Source organism: Cucurbita moschata, unplaced genomic scaffold (assembly GCF_002738365.1).
Source record: "Cucurbita moschata cultivar Rifu unplaced genomic scaffold, Cmos_1.0 Cmo_Scf00034, whole genome shotgun sequence".
NCBI lineage: Eukaryota > Viridiplantae > Streptophyta > Magnoliopsida > Cucurbitales > Cucurbitaceae > Cucurbita > Cucurbita moschata.
In genome coordinates, this window is record NW_019268550.1 from 547,989 (window position 1) to 568,432 (window position 20,444).

General features: G+C 33.8%; 3 protein-coding genes across 10 annotated transcripts in view; all 3 read left to right on the plus strand.

Moving 5' to 3' along the window:
* Window positions 1–2,619: 2,619 nt before the first annotated feature.
* Window positions 2,620–6,013, plus strand: LOC111430767. The gene is made up of 2 exons (XM_023067170.1): window positions 2,620–2,934; window positions 4,249–6,013. The coding sequence occupies exons 1-2, from the start codon at window positions 2,842–2,844 to the stop codon at window positions 5,614–5,616; spliced, it is 1,461 nt and encodes a 486-aa protein (XP_022922938.1). The 5' UTR covers window positions 2,620–2,841; the 3' UTR covers window positions 5,617–6,013.
* A 4,686-nt stretch (window positions 6,014–10,699) lies between these two features.
* On the plus strand, window positions 10,700–13,817 carry LOC111430816 (silicon efflux transporter LSI2-like). Of its 2 annotated transcripts, XM_023067230.1 has the most exons (4): window positions 10,700–10,718; window positions 11,049–11,194; window positions 11,852–13,282; window positions 13,370–13,817. In XM_023067230.1, the coding sequence occupies exons 3-4, from the start codon at window positions 11,956–11,958 to the stop codon at window positions 13,630–13,632; spliced, it is 1,590 nt and encodes a 529-aa protein (XP_022922998.1). In that variant the 5' UTR covers window positions 10,700–10,718; window positions 11,049–11,194; window positions 11,852–11,955; the 3' UTR covers window positions 13,633–13,817. The 2 variants fall into 2 exon arrangements, with proteins under 2 accessions (XP_022922998.1, XP_022922999.1); XM_023067231.1 differs by lacking the exons at window positions 10,700–10,718; window positions 11,049–11,194 and adding an exon at window positions 11,241–11,755.
* A 2,568-nt stretch (window positions 13,818–16,385) lies between these two features.
* LOC111430839 (mitogen-activated protein kinase kinase kinase YODA-like) overlaps window positions 16,386–20,444 on the plus strand; it is an 8,487-nt gene continuing 4,428 nt past the window's right edge. The window contains exons 1-6 of one of the 7 annotated variants that reach the window (XM_023067277.1): window positions 16,386–16,664; window positions 16,764–16,965; window positions 17,973–18,774; window positions 18,978–19,709; window positions 20,000–20,087; window positions 20,189–20,251. In XM_023067277.1, coding sequence (XP_022923045.1) covers window positions 18,218–18,774; window positions 18,978–19,709; window positions 20,000–20,087; window positions 20,189–20,251 — 1,440 coding nt within the window. In that variant the 5' untranslated portion in view covers window positions 16,386–16,664; window positions 16,764–16,965; window positions 17,973–18,217. Of the gene's footprint in view, window positions 16,665–16,763; window positions 16,966–17,447; window positions 17,765–17,972; window positions 18,775–18,977; window positions 19,710–19,999; window positions 20,088–20,188; window positions 20,252–20,444 lie in introns of those variants that run through there. The other 6 variants (XM_023067276.1, XM_023067275.1, XM_023067279.1 and 3 more) reach the window with 6 other exon arrangements.

The following is a 20,444-nucleotide window of genomic DNA, read 5'->3' on the forward strand; positions in this document are numbered from 1 at the left end:
TAGCTTTTGCAATGTGGGGCCTAGACCACACTAAGCCACCCCATAAGAGGGGTCAGTTTTGAGGAAAAATATCCAACAGTTCCACACTCTTAGTGGGCCCCACATAGATGAATTGGCCTAGTAAAAAAAAAAGGCTTTTTTTTTTCTTTTTTTTTTTTCATGTTACTTTTTTTTAGGGTTTCGGCTTTCATCTTTTTATTATTTTATAATAATAATAATAATATCTTTTCTTTTTTTAACTTGTCACACGTGTGGACATTGGTAAAGCTTAAAGGTAGCCACTAACACTTCACTTTTCCATTCCTCACCACAATCTAGTTTTAATGATATTCATCTTATTTTTCAACTTTATGGACAAAAATTCATTATGGAAACAAAATAGTAACATTTATATTATATGTTACCTAAGTTAATTATTTTTCACCGTCTAGACTTAATCTTTCATGTTTTTACGCAAACAATTCACAAATCTTACTATAACTCCATACAATAAAAACAAACCACATGAGTTCAAATTTCTCCATCGAATTTTACATGTTTAGATTTGTAAAAGCGAGAACCCAACATTCTTGATATGAGAGAAGGAACGAAGCATTATTTGTAGAAAACTCTCTTTAATAAATGCATTTTAAAATTGTGAGACTGATAGTGATACTTAATAAGCTAAAATAAACAATATCTGTTAGCGGTGGGATTGAACTGTTGCATTTAAGACCTTCATGAAAAAGACCGAAACTCCGTGGGATGTTATTGATATTAAAAAGTGAAACATGTTAACTCTTAAGGAACAAAATGTTGGAGAAAATAAAAGGATGAAGGTAGGTCAAGAATAAAGGTTAAAAAGTTAGGTGTCAATCAAAAGAGTATGAAAAAAAGGGCCTTTTTAGAGAGAGATAGAGAGAAAATGAGGGCAAGGAAGAGGTTGAGATATCATCATCATAAAGCAAGCAATTCAATAATGGGTATGAGGGAGCCATTCGTGCAAGCTTAATCTAGAGAGAGAAAGTTTGAGGAAAAAAAGGAAAATAAATAAATAAATAATAAAAAGAAATAAAAAGTCACTTTCTTGACACCGAAAACCCATAATATGAATGCAAGTGGATCTGCACACGTGCACTACATGGGGGGTAGGAAAAGGGGGTTATGCTTCCAAGTAAAAGTAACAATAAAAAAATAATATTAATTCATTCATGAACATAATTCTAATTTTTTTATTAAAAAAATTATTCACTTTAAATTATAAATTACCCTCCTAAGTGCTTATATTTACGTTGCTTGCACCCCTCCATTGATTCCATCACGTGCACAACTCGTGTCATCATCGTCAAATTCTATTTTAATATTTGAAATAGGTTAAAATGAATGTAAAATATATATGGAAATTAAAATTTTGACGGTAAAATAAAATATTAAAGGGTTAAAAACATGTTTCATTTTTATTTTAAGAATGATGTGAAATCACATTTAAACAATTTTAATGAATGATAATTTAGGAAAGAGCATGTGATGGCCCACAGAATGAGAGTCACATGGGTCACGTGCCGGGGAGTACAACTCGCATAAATGAGACTACAAGGAACTCACGAGCATCTCACGCACCTCCTTTTGCTGTTGGGGACCGGAATTTAAAGCCCACCGTTCTGCACTTATTTCCCTATGGCACATCCTGTAATTTGTCGTAACTTCAAGGGCCTTTATATCGGAGGCTCTTATGGTAATTTCCGCTTATAATTTTATTTTTTACAACTCAATAGTATTTCATTATGTGTATTATAAATTTTATGAAATTTCTAATTTAAAAAAAAAATTAAAAAACAGATAAAAAGGAATAAATATTTAAATGTGGGTCAACAAATAATGATGTGAGAGTGGTTTAAATTATATGAAATTGAAACAAATCTTTTTCCGACAACACCATCCGAAATTATGCGTATATTGAAATATCCCAAAAAAAGAAAATAAAACTTTAACATGTGCGAAATTACGAACAAGCCCTCATTCTCAAATAATTAAAAATTACAAACATAATCCATGGGTTGGAAATAATTTTAAACCAAGGTAAATCACTTGGTTTTAAAATTATTTACTCCTAGTTCGTTTATGAATAAATTGTGTCAGAATTTATTATTATTGTTTTTTTTAAAAGTAATTTTCAAGAGAATTTACCCACAATTACAACTGTCATCTTAAAAGACAGTTAATCTAGGTAACTCAAAGGTTAAAAAAAACTATATTTTTGTCCATATTTCTGAAGTGGAAGTACGATGATTTTGAAATTTCTTTTTATTAACCGCAGTAAAAGTAAGAAAATCCCTCAATTTAAGGAGGATGTGAGTGTTATGAGAGAGAGAGAGAGAGAGAAATAATTAAGCTTTATGTATTGTGAGAGGAATATATATTTTTTGTGATTAATGAAAATAATAGCAATTATGGAGTTATCATGGCGTTGCCATTAATAAATTATGATTATGAATAATTAAAGTGGGTCCCATGAGATGTGCTAAAAATTAAAAAATTGTGGAAACCAGAGGATAAATACCGGGCGAGCCACCCAACTCAGACTTTTTATTATATGTTTATTTATTTTGGTTATTATTTGTTATATATATATTTTTTGGTAATATATAAAATGAGAAAATTCAATCTCTCTCTTTCTTGGTCTGAGTTTTTCATTTCTTAGATCAAATCCAGAAGTGTTCTCTCTTCATTTTTTTGGCTGTCAAATCTCACTGGAGAGTAATTGATTTTGCCGGCGAGTTAGCGGTGTCGATTGATCGGAAATCACGGCGAACTTGTTGAAAAGTCCGGCGGCTGAGCTCTCTGGATTGGAAGAAACTGGGTATGGGAAGCATGAACAACAGCGTGGATACGGTTAATGCTGCTGCTACTGCGATCGTCTCCGCTGAGGCTCGAGTCCAGCCTCCGACACCTCCGGTAGGTAGTTTGTTTTTTTTTTCTTCTTTATTCTATTGTCTGGTTTTGTTTTGGAACTGAGAAAGTGCAGTAATTTGATTGAGAATGAAGTCTTTGATCTCGATATTGGTTTACCGTTTTGAGTTTAGATGGGGAAAATCTCATCGAGGTCGGTGATCTGAACGAATTTCTTTGATTTGATAAAACTGTGTTGGTTACGCCTTTTTGGTTCTATATTCTAAGATTTTGATTTGGTACTCTCTGCTTCGCTTGCTGGTTGTTGATTGTGTTGCTTTCTTGTGAAGATGTTGAATGTTAGATTCACAACAGCTTGTTGCTTAATTGCTTTAGCTGCTAGGTTGAGGATAAAGTAACTTGAAAGTTTTCTTTCAATTTGTTTTTAGAACAGAGAGTAAGGATAACATAAGGTTGTTCGGAAATTAATTTCAAGCGCGATTTGCCCGTTTCTTTGCAATAACTTCACTCGAGATTTGGATTCATTCGGTGTAAGATTGTCAATATAAATGATCTTCTATCAATTTAGTTAGCGATCTTTTGTACTTTGCACCAGATTTGTTGAATTAGTTGTTTCTGATAATGGATCTTGTAGCTTTGTACAGTATATTAATTAATTCGGCTCTTCTGAGCTTCAGTTTTTTCTCTCAAGGCTGAGCTTATCCTGGGCTGAGAATTCTTTTAATGGGGACAGACAAAACTTTGCCTCTGTTTAAAGGAAGATTCCATGCTCCAGGTTCAGTTCTTGACCATCATACGCGTCTTATTATGGACCAATTTACTGCCAAAATCTTTAGTATTAAGATTAAGAAGTCTTTTCAAGATCTAGATCATCTACCTGAATGGATGGCTCAAAACTGAGATATCGTAGAGTTAACTTTCATTTCTCCATGTTCTTCAAAAATTTCATGCCTGTTTATCGTTTTATGGAGAAATTGTCTGAAACCACTTGGTTTTGTTGGGTATGTACACAACTTGAATTATTTATTAATCAATTAGGCCTAGAAACATAAACAGTTCGGATTTTGAGAAGCTTGATTTTGAATTGATGAAGAAAGGTTTTGCCCACCCTCTTCCTTTCAGCCTATTCTCTATTGCCTGACATGAGAGGCGAGGAAGTAATGAAATATTTTGTTAACACAGCATAATCGATGGCTATGAGCTTTTATAGAGCTCTATACCTGCTGAAGTTCTTACATTTCCGAACAAGTGTTTTAATGCTGCTCTGATGGCTTGAAAACTGTATTTTAGCTATAGTGGAATCGTTGTTCAGTTTCTTGTTGGTTTTTTCATTTATATTCTCCTGTTATCTGACTTCAGAAACGAAGATGGGGGAGCTGCTGGAGTCTGTACTGGTGTTTTGGAAATGGTTCGCAGAAAAACAATAAGCGTATAGGTCATGCTGTGCTTGTTCCAGAACCTGCAGTATCTGGAGCTGTTGCCCCTGCTGTTGAGCATCGTACACCTTCAACCACCGTGGTATTGCCTTTCATAGCCCCTCCGTCTTCTCCTGCATCTTTCCTCCAGTCCGAACCTCCATCAAATGCTCAATCTCCTGCTGGATTACTATCTTTAACTGCTCTTTCAGTCAATAACTACTCCCCAAATGGACCTGCGTCCATTTTTGCAATAGGCCCTTACGCATATGATACCCAGTTGGTCTCACCTCCAGTCTTTTCTGCCTTCCCCACTGAACCATCGACTGCCCCTTTTACTCCTCCTCCTGAGTCTGTGCAATTGACCACACCCTCATCTCCTGAAGTACCATTTGCTAAATTGCTGACATCTTCTCTGAGCCATACTAATAAAAGTTTTGGGACTAACCAGAAGTTTGCACTTTCACATTGTGATTTCCAGCCTTATCAACCCTACCCAGGAAGCCCTGGTGCCCATCTTATATCACCTGGATCAGTAATTTCAAACTCTGGTACATCTTCTCCTTTTCCTGATAAACACCCCATTCTTGAGTTTCGCATGGCAGATGCTCCAAAGCTCTTGGGTCTCGAACATTTTACGACTCGCAAATGGATCTCAAGAATGGGTTCTGGATCTTTGACGCCAGATGGTACTGGTTTAGGTTCAAGGTTAGGTTCAGGAACTTTGACCCCTGATGGTATGGCTATGGGTTCGAGATTGGGATCTGGATCTGTGACGCCAAATGGTGTGAGGCAAGATTCAAGATTGGGTTCTGGAACCGTTACTCCTGATGGTTTGGGGCATGCCTTGCAAGATGGTCTACTGTTGGACAGCCAAATATCTGAGGTGGCTTCCCTTGCCAACTCAGAAACTGGATGTCAAAATGATGTGGCAAATCATAGGGTGTCATTTGAGTTGACTGGTGAAGATGTTGCGCGTTGTCTTGCAAATAAGTCAAAGCAAACAAGCACAAACTCTCAAAACAAAAACAAAGAATCATCGAAAGAAGCTGAAAGTTGTGAGTTCTTTGACATCAAGACTTCCACAGCACCGGAAAAAACTTCAGCAGAGGATGATCAATGCTACCAAAATCAACGAGCCGTAAATCTTGGTTCGTTCAAAGAGTTCAACTTTGACCAAACCAAAGGAGAAATGCACAGCACAGCCTCCATTGGTGCAGAATGGTGGGCCAATGAAAAGGTGGCTGTGAAGGAAGCTAGTCCAGGCAACAACTGGACTTTCTTCCCAATGTTGCAACCTGGGGTCAGCTGATTTTGACATGGATGTCAACAGTAGAAAGAAAAGAAGAAGAAGAAACAACAACCCACCTTTTGAATGTACATTTGAATGTAATCATCCTTTGCAGATGCAACTTTTAGGACCTGTGATCTCAGATAACAGATGGAATGATTTGGAGGAAAAGAATGTTTTTCAAAGTTGCCTTGTGAAAACACTATTCAAATAGACAGCAGAAAGAAAGTAGTTATTAGGGATAACTAGTGTGGGTACTGAAGGAGCATTCTTTGTCATAGCTCAAGGAGTAGATCATTCATAATCATAGGATCTTTGAAGTGCTTTATTCTTTCTTGTCTTGTATAATAATAAGAAATTTCATTCTTCCCCAACAATGAAAACTTCCTTTCTGGAAAACTCCGGTGATTTTAGTTTACTTAGCTTCACATTTATCTTAATTTTAGAGTTCTAAGTCAGTTTTCTGCTGTTCTGCCTACAAAAACAACTTTCCCTTTGTGTTAGAATGGACCTTCTTCTGGGCTCAAGGCAAGGAAAACTTCTGGGAAAAACAACTCTCCCTTTATGTTAGAATGGAGACAGCCCAAAGTTCACTTTGACAACTTCCAAGTCTATACAGGACAAGGCTGTTCTTTTAGGCTGTCCCTACCTAAACAGAAACTGCAAAGGACTTCCTTCTCAAGGCAGGGAATGAATAGTTGATCTAAAAAGGTATGAACAGTATTTTGATGCTGAATTATTGACTTTGGTTGATTTTGATCTCCATATTTTAACATGTCCATTTCTCATTCTTGTAGGTTTAAGAAGCGACTATTTTGATCTCTAGAACAAAATAACCACTTCTTAAATAAGGATCCAAGTGGACGTACGAAAGTATACGACGTTAGAAAACGTCGAGCTTAATGTGAAAGAGAGGAAAGTTCAGCTCAAAACAAGGGGACCCAGCTATGTCAAGAGAAACTGACAATTCAGCTACCTTGAGAAAGCCACATTTATAACATTCTTCTTCCCAAAACACCACACGGTTTACAGAGAAGGATAAAGGTCAATTGTGGAGGCAAATTGCGATTTAAAGCAATTGCAAGCAAACCCTATCCCGCTTCCACTTGCCCCAACAAACACTTCAGCCTGTTCACTGGCAGAGTGGGGCTTTTCCATTTAATTTTTCTGTCATCTCATAACTGCGTGACTTGGGGAATATGCTCCATGTGAATCTTTCTTTCATACCTCCAGAAGCTACCGCCTTTGTCACATTATATTTTCATAAAGATGGAAGTTGAATGTTACAATCATTAAAAAGAATGTTGAACGAACTTTAGAGGTTTGTGTCTATATTGTCTATCACAACTTTCGAGCTTTAACGCGTGTATAATTATTTCTTAAACTTTCTTTTGTAGGTACATGTGAACTTTAATGGTGTCTAACAAGTTGGAAGGTATCACTATTTTAATGATTTATATATTTAGCTAAGTAGTTAGTAGTATACTGTTCAAGGTATGGTAGCTATTTTTGGCGGTTGAGTTTAGGCAGCTAGTGCTATGGAACTCATGCGCATTCGGAGGTTTCCCGGAGTTGTCTCGTTCTTGCTTTTAGGAGCAGGCTACCTTATTTAAGTAACTGGTATTTGAGTCAGGTTTGTAACCTCGACTAGTTATGCTCGTCTCCTATGAGATTAGATATCTTGAGTAGGTGCTAAGGGGTAACACGATAGAGTCTAACACCTGTGTCTAACACCTGTCCAACTGTCCAAATTTTCGGACAGGCCAAATTTTCTTTTGTAGAATCTTTTAGTATTATAGGTCGAGGAGGCTTCCACCAATGTAATGTAATGTTTTGAAAAGGAAAAAGGAAAGGCTACTAAGAGGCAGACTTTTTTTTTTTTTTTTTTTAATTTAAAAAAAAAATCTTTTTATTTACTTTAATACTTAACCTTTAAATTCTAGTTTCTTTAATCTTACTTGTAATTTTTTTAAAATTTTAATAAAAAATTATTTTACTTTTTAATAAATTGTAATATTTGAGGTTTTATTAATGCATATTGACCTGTAAATCACTCAAATTTTATTTTATTTTATAATTAATTTATATTCATAAACGTATTGGGATAATGCAGTTATCCTTAGATACAATTCAATAGGTTGGTGCTGCCTAACCTATAGCAACAAAATGAAGGGAAATAAAATATCGTTATTTTCTATTATTAAATAAACATTGATAAATAAATTAATATAGATTGAGTTAAGTTCAAATGAAGGCGGTAAAACTATATTGGGTTCAATATATATATTTATTTATTTTACTTTCCACAAATTCAATTAAAATTTTCAATTTTTTAATAATTCAAGTCGAACCTATATCTACAAAAGAAATCTAAATTTAAATTATTGTCGAGTTTATTTTGTAGAACATTGATAGAAAATTTGCTTTACGTGGAAGGAACCACTTTAGAAATCATTCTAAATAAATTATTAACACCGAAATATAACAAAAAGAAAACGGGATGCTTTTTGACATGACATGGTTGAAAATTATTTGAATTAATATAATCCACAAATTTATATGCAACTTTTAATATTATGCCTATTTTAAAGTTTTTATTTTTCCAAATAAATTTATAATTTTCTCTCTTTAATTTCCATCCCTTTCACGTACACTTTTTTTTTTAAAATATGTTTTTCAATAATATATATAAATATTTATTATTTTTTAATTTTAATTTATATAATTTTAAAAGATAAGTGTTTTTACTTTGGTTTCGTGGCTGTTATTAAGTGCAATTACATAACTTCGGGATTGTGAATGGAATAAGTTATCATGAATTAGGTTAACTAAAGTGCTCCAACTTTATATCTTATGAGTTAACGCGGGTCGAATTCATTTGATTAATATATATATTTTCGATTAACTTATCAACACGTAACTTAGTATTCACATTGTAAGTAATCGTTCGCGATAATAATAAAAATAAAAAAACTTTTCAAAAAGTTAATGACTTTGAAATTTTAAAAATTAGGTACGATCAAACTGAAAAACACAATAATTATAAATTTAGTCATAATGATAAATTTTAAATTCAGAGAATAATTTATTAAAATGACGCTCGAACTAATATAGATTTCTTTCTACGCTATACTAATGAAATTAAAGAAAATCTAAATAGATTCGTTTGTAAACGTTTATAAGTCTAGTCGATAAAATTATTAAGCCTGCTAATTAATATTAATTAACATTATCGTGGGAAATATATTGAAATTAGGAGGAGTTTCACACCTTTTATTTTTAATTTTCTTTATTGGTAAGTCTATTATTGATGAGACATTGGTGGGTACCAATCTACTTTCATGTTTCACACATTCTTATAACATTAATCCAATCAAATTTATTTACTATATCATATCATCATATGATATTGTACGTTTGTGGTTCAATTTCAACGTTTGATTAAATTTTATCCATTATGTGTCTAGTTATAATTCGACGCATTTAATTAGTCAGAAAAATTAATAATGATCGATTATAGTTTTAGAAAATTTACAAATCTTTTGTTATAATCTGTCTGTCTGTTGTAGTTTTAGGAAATGTACGTAAATGTCATAATTTCATAATTTTTTTTATTATAAGTGAAATTTTACGAAACTATATAATTTGTTACATTTTTTATAATGATCGGTCGTAGTCTTAACCATATTTATATGTTATGTTATAATTGTCACATTTTTTTTTGGTTGGAAACAAATAATGATCAATTGCAATTATAGGAAACAAAGGTTATTATCTAATTTATAATTTCTTATTATAGAAAACTATTTGACCTTTTATTTTATTTTCATAGATAAAATAAAAAACAATTTGGAAACATAAAATAAACAAAAATGGTATGCAATGAAAAAAAGAAAAAAAAAACTAAAAATAATTAAAAATAAAATTAATTTTGTTACCGGATCGACTTTCATCCAAAGATGTCTATGAGGCGGGTGGGCAGGAGACAGATAAACCTTTCCGTCCTTGTCTTCATCATCTATTTCAATCTCCATTCTCGAAAAAATTTTAGTTTATTTTTATGGAGTTAGGATGGAATTCGAGTTCCGCTAAAAAATTTCCATTAATTTTGTTTAAAGTTATTATTAAGAAAAAAACAATGACAATTTTTATTTTTAATATAATTATTATTGAAAATGGTAAAACGTCCTAATAAATCCAATAATGTTTCGTAACAAAAATATAATATAATATTATATTAACATAATTTCTAAAAATTTAAATTGTAATGTTAGAAATTCTAAAAAATAAAAAACTTCAATATCCTCTTTTAACTTAAATATTAGAATATAATATAATATAATCTTAAATATATTCAATTTAAATAAATAATATATATAAAGCGAGGTCGAGGAGTATAATCTTTATTTCCAGTTTCCAGCTTAATTCAGCTAACATTTTTTTTTTATTATTCATATTATAATTTAACAATATAAAATGAAAATTTAAATCAATAAATACATAACATTTCTATTAATTGAATTAAATTCCAATTTCCAAAAAATAAATAAATAAAATCTTAGTATATAAAAATGGAGTGAATTTAATAAAATCTGTTGAATAAGAATAAGAGAAACAAAAAAAATCTAGTTTGAAAATTGGCAACCGTACATATAATATAGATTTTATGTGGAGTACATAAATAATTGAGTTTGTATTAAATTTCGAAATGATTGCTCTAAAGTTTTTATTAAATGCCATGAATTCAATGATTAAAGGTTAAAAAAAAATTGTAATTTTTTTTTTTATTTTTTTGAGTTCAAAATTTTATTTCGTGTCTTTTCATTGAAAAAAAAGGAAAATAAATATGATAAGAACAATTAATTACAAATCCAGCACACTTCCCCTGGCCCACGATCCACCTTTCTCCTCCGCCGGTCGCGGATCGCCGGTAGCCGCCGCCATTTGTCTTTTTAGCCTTCACTTGCCGTTTGCAGGTGCGCTTGTTGACGTGATCCAGGGTAGAACCTTCACAGGAGAGATCCTCATTCGGAGGAAGAAAGATCGACGGTTACACCGGCGACGTGGTGGAGCCCGCCGCTGACTGTGATAGAATGGATACGAAGAGATTGAAAGGACAAATGGTAAACTGTTTAGGGATGATTCTTAGCCTTTATTATTAACCTTTGTCCCAATTTGTGGAATAGTATGAAAAAACTTCACGATCTTCACAATAAATAGGGTGCGAAGAAATGAACGGCTAATATGACGAACACATCGATGAATAGTAATGTTCAATTATTTGTCAGACAAAATAAAAAAATAGGAGTTAATTTAGTAATGGATTTGGGAATCACATTCCCTGTAACTTGAACTGGTCGACGAAATAGGCATGAAATCGGTGACCGATTATAAATTCTGTCTTTATATAACCATTATTTCATTTAAAAGCTGAGAGCTCACCATGTGGACAGGAAAGCAGTCCAACTTTTTCTCTGCTCTGAATTACTGTGAGAGCAGCTTCCATAATATCCACTTTTGATTAGATTCCCATTCGTTTTCGAAGAGAAAGCAAGAGTTAGATCTCTTCTTTTCGGATCCAGATGCAAACAAAATTTTCGTAAGTTCTTCTTTTTGATTCCTTTTAATCTTTTGTGTTTTAAACTTGAAATTTGTTAACATCCCAATCAAATTCTTGTTGATTGGAGATTTGAAGATTTGAAGATTTGAAGCTCCATGATTAAGTCATGAGAGCTTGAAGCTGCCCTTTCCTGAAGTATGTGAAAAACCTGCATTTACATTTCGTTGTTAGATCAAATTCTTGTTGTTGGTCAATGAATTTCGTAATTCCATTATTGTTCTTGGAAGATTTGGATTCTGAATTCCATGGCAATGGCTAATTTGAGGGTGACAAGGCCGAGTTTCAAAGCACTGTTTAAAACCATATTGATATCTTTATAATTCAAAAAGTTGTAGCTATTAGATTAATATTGGTTCTTGAACTTTATGTTAATTAATGTTACATAGCTAGTGGACTTCTTCTTATCTTCAAAGTTAAAAATATAGATGAAGTGTGAACAAGTTGGCTCAATCAGCATTTATCTCTTAGTAAGTTGTATAAATTCTTCACAGATGGTTTATGTTCAGAAATTTTGTCATCGTTTCAAGCTACATAGATCAGGTTCCTGAAATTTTGTCTTTGTATTCCATCATTTTGGTTATACTTTCTTTTTGTTTATATGACTGATAAGATATGCAAACTAAATTTTCTTCTCAGAAGTTGAATCAAGATACTCTCGGCTACTCTGGTGCTGAAACGACATTCGAAAAATTCGAGTCAATCAGGTTCAAGGCTGACTCGAGTCGAATCTTGTTGCGAAAATGGCGATGGATCATACTGTAAAAGTGATTCTAGGCTCAATTGCCTTTGCAACGTTCTGGTTATTAGCTGTTTTCCCTGCTATCCCATTTCTACCAGTTGGGAGAACTGCAGGGTCTCTCCTGGGGGCAATGCTAATGGTCGTGTTCCGAGTCCTAACTCCAGACCAAGCGTATGCGGCCATTGATCTCCCAATACTTGGTCTTCTATTTGGGACAATGGTAGTAAGTGTTTATCTTGAAAGAGCTGATATGTTCAAGTATTTGGGTAAGGTGCTGTCATGGAGGAGTAAAGGAGCAAAGGATTTGATTTGTCGAGTGTGTCTGATATCTGCAATTTCAAGTGCTTTCTTCACCAACGACACGTCGTGTGTGGTTTTGACCGAGTTCGTTTTGAAAATTGCTAGGCAACATAATCTTCCACCTCGTCCCTTCCTTCTTGCCCTTGCATCAAGTGCAAACATTGGTTCTTCAGCCACACCTATTGGCAACCCCCAAAACTTGGTGATAGCTGTTCAGAGTAAAATCCCTTTTGGAGAATTTGTGGTTGGAATACTCCCAGCTATGCTTGTTGGTGTTGTTGTAAACGCTTTAATTATTCTTATCCTATATTGGAAATTGCTATCTGTTCAAAAGGATGAAGAAGATCCATCCTCAGAAATTGTAGCAGATGAAGTTGTTCTTTCTCATAGATTTTCACCTGCCAGATTGTCACACACACAAATTCCATCCCTTAACTCTCCGGAATGGGAATCTCGGTTGGATTCGATGAACGCAAACGTCGAAACTCAAAGATCAGTAAGTTCAAAAGAAAATGAAATCCACAGGTCTCATAGTGCTTTGACAGAGTCGGCAAGAATATCAGATGCATCTTCTCTTAAAAGGGAAGAAGGGTTTTCTTCTAAGAGCCTAAACTCAATGGATAAACAGAAAGAATCAGTATCTTTACCGTCCTCTGAAGAAAAGGAGCATTGGAGCACAAAATGGAGAAGGATTGCATGGAAATGCTGCGTTTATCTTGTGACTATAGGAATGCTTGTTGCTCTGTTGATGGGGCTGAACATGTCATGGACTGCAGTGACTGCTGCACTCGCTCTTGTGGTTCTTGATTTCAAGGATGCTCAGCCATGCCTAGAAAAGGTTTCCTATTCACTTTTAGTGTTCTTTTGTGGGATGTTCATGACGGTTGATGGGTTCAACAAGACTGGACTGCCAAGTGCTTTTTGGGATTTCATGGAGCCGCATGCTCAGATTGATCGTGTTTCTGGGACTGTTGTGCTTGCTCTTGTCATACTATACCTCTCAAACTTGGCTTCAAACGTGCCTACTGGTACTAAATTCCTCCTTGCTTTCCAAGTTTTCAATTTTCTTTTCCAATTCCATCATATCTTATGCTTTTTGAGTGTGATCTTGTTAGTTCTACTGCTTGGAGCACGTGTCGCCGCGTCGGCTGCTGCGATATCTCCAATGGAAGAGAAACGGGCATGGCTGCTTTTAGCTTGGATCAGTACTGTGGCTGGAAATCTCTCATTGTTAGGCTCAGCTGCCAACTTGATTGTGTGCGAGCAGGCTCGCCGCACTCCACAGCTAAGCTACAATTTGTCCTTCTGGAATCATCTTAAGTTTGGAGTTCCCTCAACTCTCATTGTCACTGCCATTGGTTTAGTTCTTATAAAGTGATTTCCTTTTGTTTTTTTCTTGCTTTTTTTATGAATGATTAGAACTGTAGATTTCGTTTGAAGTTCATCAATAGATATGAAGAGTGTTTCCTTGATAAAAGTCTGTACAAATTTATGTATGACACAATTGTTCCAAATATGGTTGAGTTGAGAATCGATATGAATTGATAAATACCCATTTTTTAATATTTAGTATTAATGCAACACAATTTTATATATAGTTGGCCCGTTTCTCTCTATTGGTCTAGCAACTTTGCCTCTACTTTTAAAGGGCGAAGGTGGTGGTCTGGTAGACCATGTCGTAAACAACGAGTGTTCATCCTTGGTTTACGTGGATTAGAGGCCCAACTAATGCGTGAAACACTCTGCCTGAGAAGTACGATCACTACTTCGTTCTTATCTCTAAAGGGCTAAGGTAGCGGTCTGGTAGTTCATGTCGTAAACGATGAGTGTTCACCCTTGATCTACGCGGATTAGAGGCCCAACTAACACGTAAAACACTTTGCTCGAAGAGTACGATCGCAAGACTGAAACTCAAAGCATAGCTAAAGTTATTGTAATGTGCTTTTTATCTGCATATCTTAAAGTATTTTAAAGAATGGTGGAGAGAATCAAAGATAATTATGTGGTTTCTTTCTTGGAGATCCACATTTTATTTTTGTTAAGATTGGAAATAAGCATAATAGTTATTCTATCGAATTAATTATACAAACAAGTTATACTCTCATTTCAATAAGACAAATCAAATACAAGAGATTATTGTCCCTTGAAATTCCTTTACTCAATCAACCTCGAGAATCATTTAAAGCTTGAAAGAATGAAAATGCATCCTTTATGTAAGAAAGTCATCTCATAAACAGAAATATGCTAAGAATCATCTCAACTTTGAAAACAAAAGGATGTGTGAATTTATGAAACTGATCACATCTTGTTTCAAAATATGATAATAATTTACAAAAATAGGCACAAGTATCGATGTTATTTGTTCGATCGATCTTTTTTCAACGAGAGGCGTTCATTGATTGAGCTGACCGAGTTAAAATATTTATTAGATACGATTCCGTGATACAATTTTTTTAAATTTAAATTATTAAGTAATGAATTCAATCCATTATAAAATATTTGAGTTAGGTTGGTTTGGTTCATTTATTCAAACTTTTATTTTCCATAAAAGTAAAACGTCTTAACGTATATTTCTTTATTTTCAAATTTTGGATTAATAAAAAATTGCATGGTAAAGACTTAAAATTTAAAATTCAAGTTCCCATAGAAGTAAATTTGGAAAGTTGAGGGCTAAATATGCAATTTGACCAAAAATATATACGGACAACACGCTGTCGAAGTAAACCCATGCAAATAATGGACTGGCCCAAATTCGAAAGGGTAAATCCGTAATCAGCCACCAGTTGCATATGGAGTATTGTGACTGCCAAAAAAACAAAATGAAAAAGAAAAAAGAAAAAAGAAAAATGAAAAAGGGATATTCAAATTACATTTCTTAAAGCCTTTTGTTAAATAATATTTTTATCTTCTATTTTTTCGGTTTTGTAGATATGTTCGTTAAAAAAAATTAAAAGAATTAATAATTACTATCTATATAAACGAGACGTATTTTTATATTGGTGACTTAAAAATTTCTTAAGAAACATGTGAATGAAGACAAAATATGTTTAAACGACTCGTATTAGTTTGTGAAAACATTATTCACTATTAAATGTTAAATCCAATTTCCAATTTTTATTACAAATCTCGAGCACAAAACGTTACATGATGACCCAAAATTTACTATAAAATATGTTATTTATGAAATTAAAAGAAGTATAGTAGTATTTAAATTTAATTTTTTAAATATTAAAATATGGATTATTCAATTTTTAAAAAATAAATTAAATGAAAAGTAAATGCACTAACTATTATCCATATGATTTCTCCAACTTTATATTAAAAGAATGTAAATAAATAAATAAAGGCACAAAATGATGAAGTCTACTGCATTAGACATCATCACTTATTTACTTAATAATTAAGGCCCCACGAATAATTAGTCTTTTTTTTTCTTATTTTTTTATAAAAATATAATTATAACTAATAATTTATATTTATATTTATCCAGGAGAGTTCAATAAATACAATATTATAATAATCTCTGGAGTAAAAAGCTATATTGTTAAAGAATGACTTATAAAAATTAAAATTATTTTTTCCAAATTATAAATTTGTGAAATTCTAATTTGGAATATTTTCCCAAATTTTAAAAAACTATATTTTTTTTTTCATAAAATTCATATTTAGTTTTTATGGTTGAAAAAAATAAGAAATTATAATTGAAAATTTTAAACGGTGTGAACTAATGACTAAATTGACATGTGTTCATATTCTATTTTCCATATTAAAAATTAAAAAAAAAAAAGTCAACACTCAATTTTGAGAAGAATATTATATAAATATTTATGACAATAATATATCTTCATTATTATATATATTTATAATGAAAATGTTAGTATTATATGGTTGACATAACATAATGTTGGAAACATAATCACGTAACATAATGGAAACGATTAAAATAAAATAAATAATAAATTGAAAGTTAAAGTTGAAAAATTAAATATTAAAAAAAAATAAATAAAAAAAAGGTTTATTAAAGTTTGGTGGCAGGTTCTAGAGAGAGAAAGAGAGAAGAAAAGCAATGAATGATGAAATAATTTATTTTATTTACGCATTTCTTAAAATATATTAAAAATATCAACTTTCGACAACTCCATGTCGTCGCTGAGGCAGACTCTTTCTCTTTCATTTCTCTCTCTCTCTCTCTCTCTCACTTTCGTTACGCGATTTTCTCAATCCCACAATTCAGTATGAAATGGAGAAGATTGATGTAACGTTTCGCCTCTGATAATTTGTGATTTCGGATTCTAGGGTTTCGATTCCTCTAATTTCTCTTCAGTTTGAATTACTGTGGAAGTCTACCTCACTAGGATTTGGGCGAGTAGAGTGGGATTCTACTGGAATTTGCAGTTTCCGATATCTAAGGTAACACTTCTTCATTTCTTTCTTTTAATCTAATTTTAGTAAATTGTTGATTATCCGGTTTTAGTTTCTTTAGTCACTGTGCTAGTTTATCTGTATTAGATTCATGGTAGATCTGTATCGTAGAGTATAGTTTCGTGCGCGATGGACGTGTAGCTCGTTGTTTGATTTCCTAATAAGCTTGGGAAAGAAATGGAGGAAATTAAATTTGGAAGTGTGGTTGGCGACGACAGAGCTTAATGGTTCAGTTCATTTTGTTGCAGTGGGAATTTTGGTTTATATCAAATAACACAAGCGATTAGAGGTTGGATTTGGATTTGGATTTGGATTTGGATTTTTTTTTTCCATCTGATCTAGTCAAATTTTTTCCCACCTTTCCTTAATAAGAAGTTCTTCGGAGTGGAAGGCAGCTAGAATCATTCGATTTTATGTTGGGTATGTTGACTGTCTAATCGTTTTTACTTGTTCGGCGGTGTAATTAATGGTCTCAAGCTCTCATTAACCATTAGTTTTCCTTATTGCGAGGATTAAAAGTTGCTTACCACTTTTGATTCTTTATTTTTATTATTCTGTTTTGTTTTTTTCCTTCTCATTTCCATCAATGAGACTTTTCTTTTAATACAGATCAAGGACTATATTTTATATCAATAAAAGTAATTACGTGAGAAACTGGACAAAGTTTTATAACTCCATTGAAGAAGTAGATTTGGGGATCATGAAAAAATCTCAAATTTATCAATGTTAAGATAATAGAAATTTGACTGTCTCCAATTAAGAAGTAGATTTGGGGATTATTAAAGAGAGTCAAATAGTGCTTGAAAAATCTTTGCACTATTTTCCTAATTCAAAGATTCAAAGGTATTTTGTGATTGTGGACCCATATCAGCCACGAAAGGCACTATTTGTCCAATCGTCTCATCTGTACCTTTCAAATTTGAACCTCAGATTCAAACTGTAAGATTGTGATTGTCGGTAGTGATTCGTATGCATTGGAAGACTTCAAAAGCTTTAGAGAAACTTACCCAGTTTTTGCAGTATTGCTGCTGAAGAATATAAAGCTAATGGATCCAGAGTTTGCTTGGAACATGTTTGTTGTATCCGAGGTCGTGAAATCCTGAATTTCCTGCATGCACAAGCTCACTTTTCGTTCAGACTATCTAGACATTTTTTTTAGAACATATATATATTATTTAAATTCTAACTGGATCAGTTTTCAATTTTTATAATAATAAATAGAATGCTGTTTCTCTAACAGATACATCATCTTCTTGGTATCTTAAGCATTCAAATTTCCACTTCCTTTTCATGCAGGATTTTGTTACAAGTTCCTGATTGTTGGGCTTTCTCAAATCTTAGCTGAAGTGGTAGTTTGGGTCCTCAGTCACAGCTTTACCAGCGTGTCTATGGTATGAAGGGTATCATTTACTTGTCGGATGCCTTGGAAGTGTAACATCTGCTTAATCATCCGTTTTCAGGAAATATTTTCTCCTGCAGAGAGAGTTCAATTTAGAGTGGCTTCTTTGCTTCATCCACATAATTTAGGATAAAAGCCAAAAATGCCTTCATGGTGGGGGAAGTCGTCATCCAAAGAAGTGAAGAAGAAAGCGAGCAAGGAAAGTTTCATTGATTCATTACACCGTAAGTTTAAGAATCCACCTGAAGGGAAAGTGAACTGCAGATCAGGAAGTTCTCGTAGACGTGGTGGTGACACTATATCTGAGAAGGGGTCTAAATCACCTCTATCAAGATCACCATCACCTTCCAAAGAAGTATCTAGATGTCAAAGTTTTGCTGAAAGATCACGTTCTCACAAACTTCCACTTCCAGATTTGCACCGTGTGGGTATAAGTCGCACAGATTCTGGCATTGGTGTGACAGCAAAATCTAAATTAGAGAGAAGTTCCAAGACATCTTCATTCCTACCCCTCCCTAGACCTGCATGTATTCGAAGTAGGCCAGGTCCTGCAGATTTGGATGGAGATTTGGTCACTGGTTCAGTCTCTGGTGAGTCCTTGAGTGATAGTGATGATCCCAACGATTCACGACAACGTAGTCCTCGGGCAACAGACATTGACATTGGGGCTAGAACTGTGATAGCTTCTACTGAACCTAGGTATGCTCTCACATCTTTATTTAATTTTTTATCTTTCATTCGGGAGTCATTCTTTTCATTGTCCGTAGTCTTGGTTGAATGGCTGAATAAGGTTACTTGCATCATTTTGTCCATATTCTACAGCAGTCAGCTTGCATCTGATGCATTGTTTTTTAACTTATTATTTTACTTGTCCCTTACATATTTGATGGATTTTTCTGAAGTGCAACTGTCAAAGATCAGTCTCCTACTGTCGTGCAAATACATTTAAAAGAGGGAAAGAAAGCGGAAAATGTTCCATTTCCTCACAAAAGTGCTTCAATACCCAAACGGAGGCCTTTAAGCAGCAAAGTAACAAATCTACAAGTTCCTCGCCATGGGGCCTTCTTTAGTGCTCCTGATAGTTCTATGTCTAGTCCCTCCAGAAGTCCTATGAGGGTATTTGGCACTGAGCAAGTCGTGAACGCTGCTGTTTGGGCTGGAAAATCTCACCCAGATGTCGTTTTAGGTGGATCTGGCCATTGTTCTAGTCCTGGTTCTGGTCACAATTCAGGGCACAACTCTATGGGAGGTGATATGACGGGCCACTTCTTTTGGCAACAAAGTAGGGGTAGCCCTGAATATTCTCCAGTACCTAGTTCTAGAATGACTAGCCCCGGCCCTAGTTCCAGAATTCAAAGTGGTGCTGTCACGCCTATTCATCCTAGAGCAGGAGCTCTACCTGCTGAGTCACAAACATGCTGGCCTGATGAGAAACAAACTCATCGTTTGCCTCTTCCTCCCATAGCAATCTCAAACTCTTCACCGTTTTCGCATTCAAATTCTGCAGTCACATCTCCTACAGTTCCTAGGAGTCCAGGAAGGACAGAGAATCCAGCAAGCCCAGGTTCACGCTGGAAAAAGGGGAAGCTACTGGGTAGGGGAACATTTGGGCACGTATATGTTGGTTTTAATAGGTATGTTAACAGAGTAAACATTTTATTTGTCAATGTCACTGATTCATGCAAAAGTTTGTTCATTCACAATACTAGTTATGATGCTGTAGCTATTAAACCTTTATTATAATATTGATGCCATTTATTTCTCTTACTTGTGAGGTCTGTCTGTTTTAGTGCGTAACATGGTTGATTTTCTACCACCGATAACATAATACGTAACATGTCTTTGTTTTTTTCTTCCAATGTGATGCTCTCTGATTTTTGCTTCTTTTCTTTTTTTTTTTGGTTCATTTATTGCAATCATTTAGCGAAAGTGGAGAAATGTGTGCAATGAAGGAGGTCACGTTATTTTCTGATGATGCAAAGTCTAAGGAAAGTGCTAAACAATTAATGCAGGTACAAGGTCCATTTTATGCAAATCTCATTTAGTGCTTCCGTTTTTCACTCTTTAATATTTCTATTTTTTATTTAGAATTTACTTTTTAATTTTATGGTAGGAAATTGCTCTACTGAGTCGTTTGCGGCATCCCAACATCGTGCAGTATTATGGTTCGGAAACAGTGAGTCTTTTACTTGTAATTTAGTTTTTGCTGTTAACATTCTCGTTATATTATTATGAGGGAAGAGGTTGTGTTGAAGTTGTCCTATTTTAAAGAAATCCTTCCCCTTTCTGTGGATGGAATTTCCTCCATTCAGAATGTAGGCCTGCCAATTTTTTTTTCTTTTTTTTTTTTTGGGGGGGGGGGGGGGGGG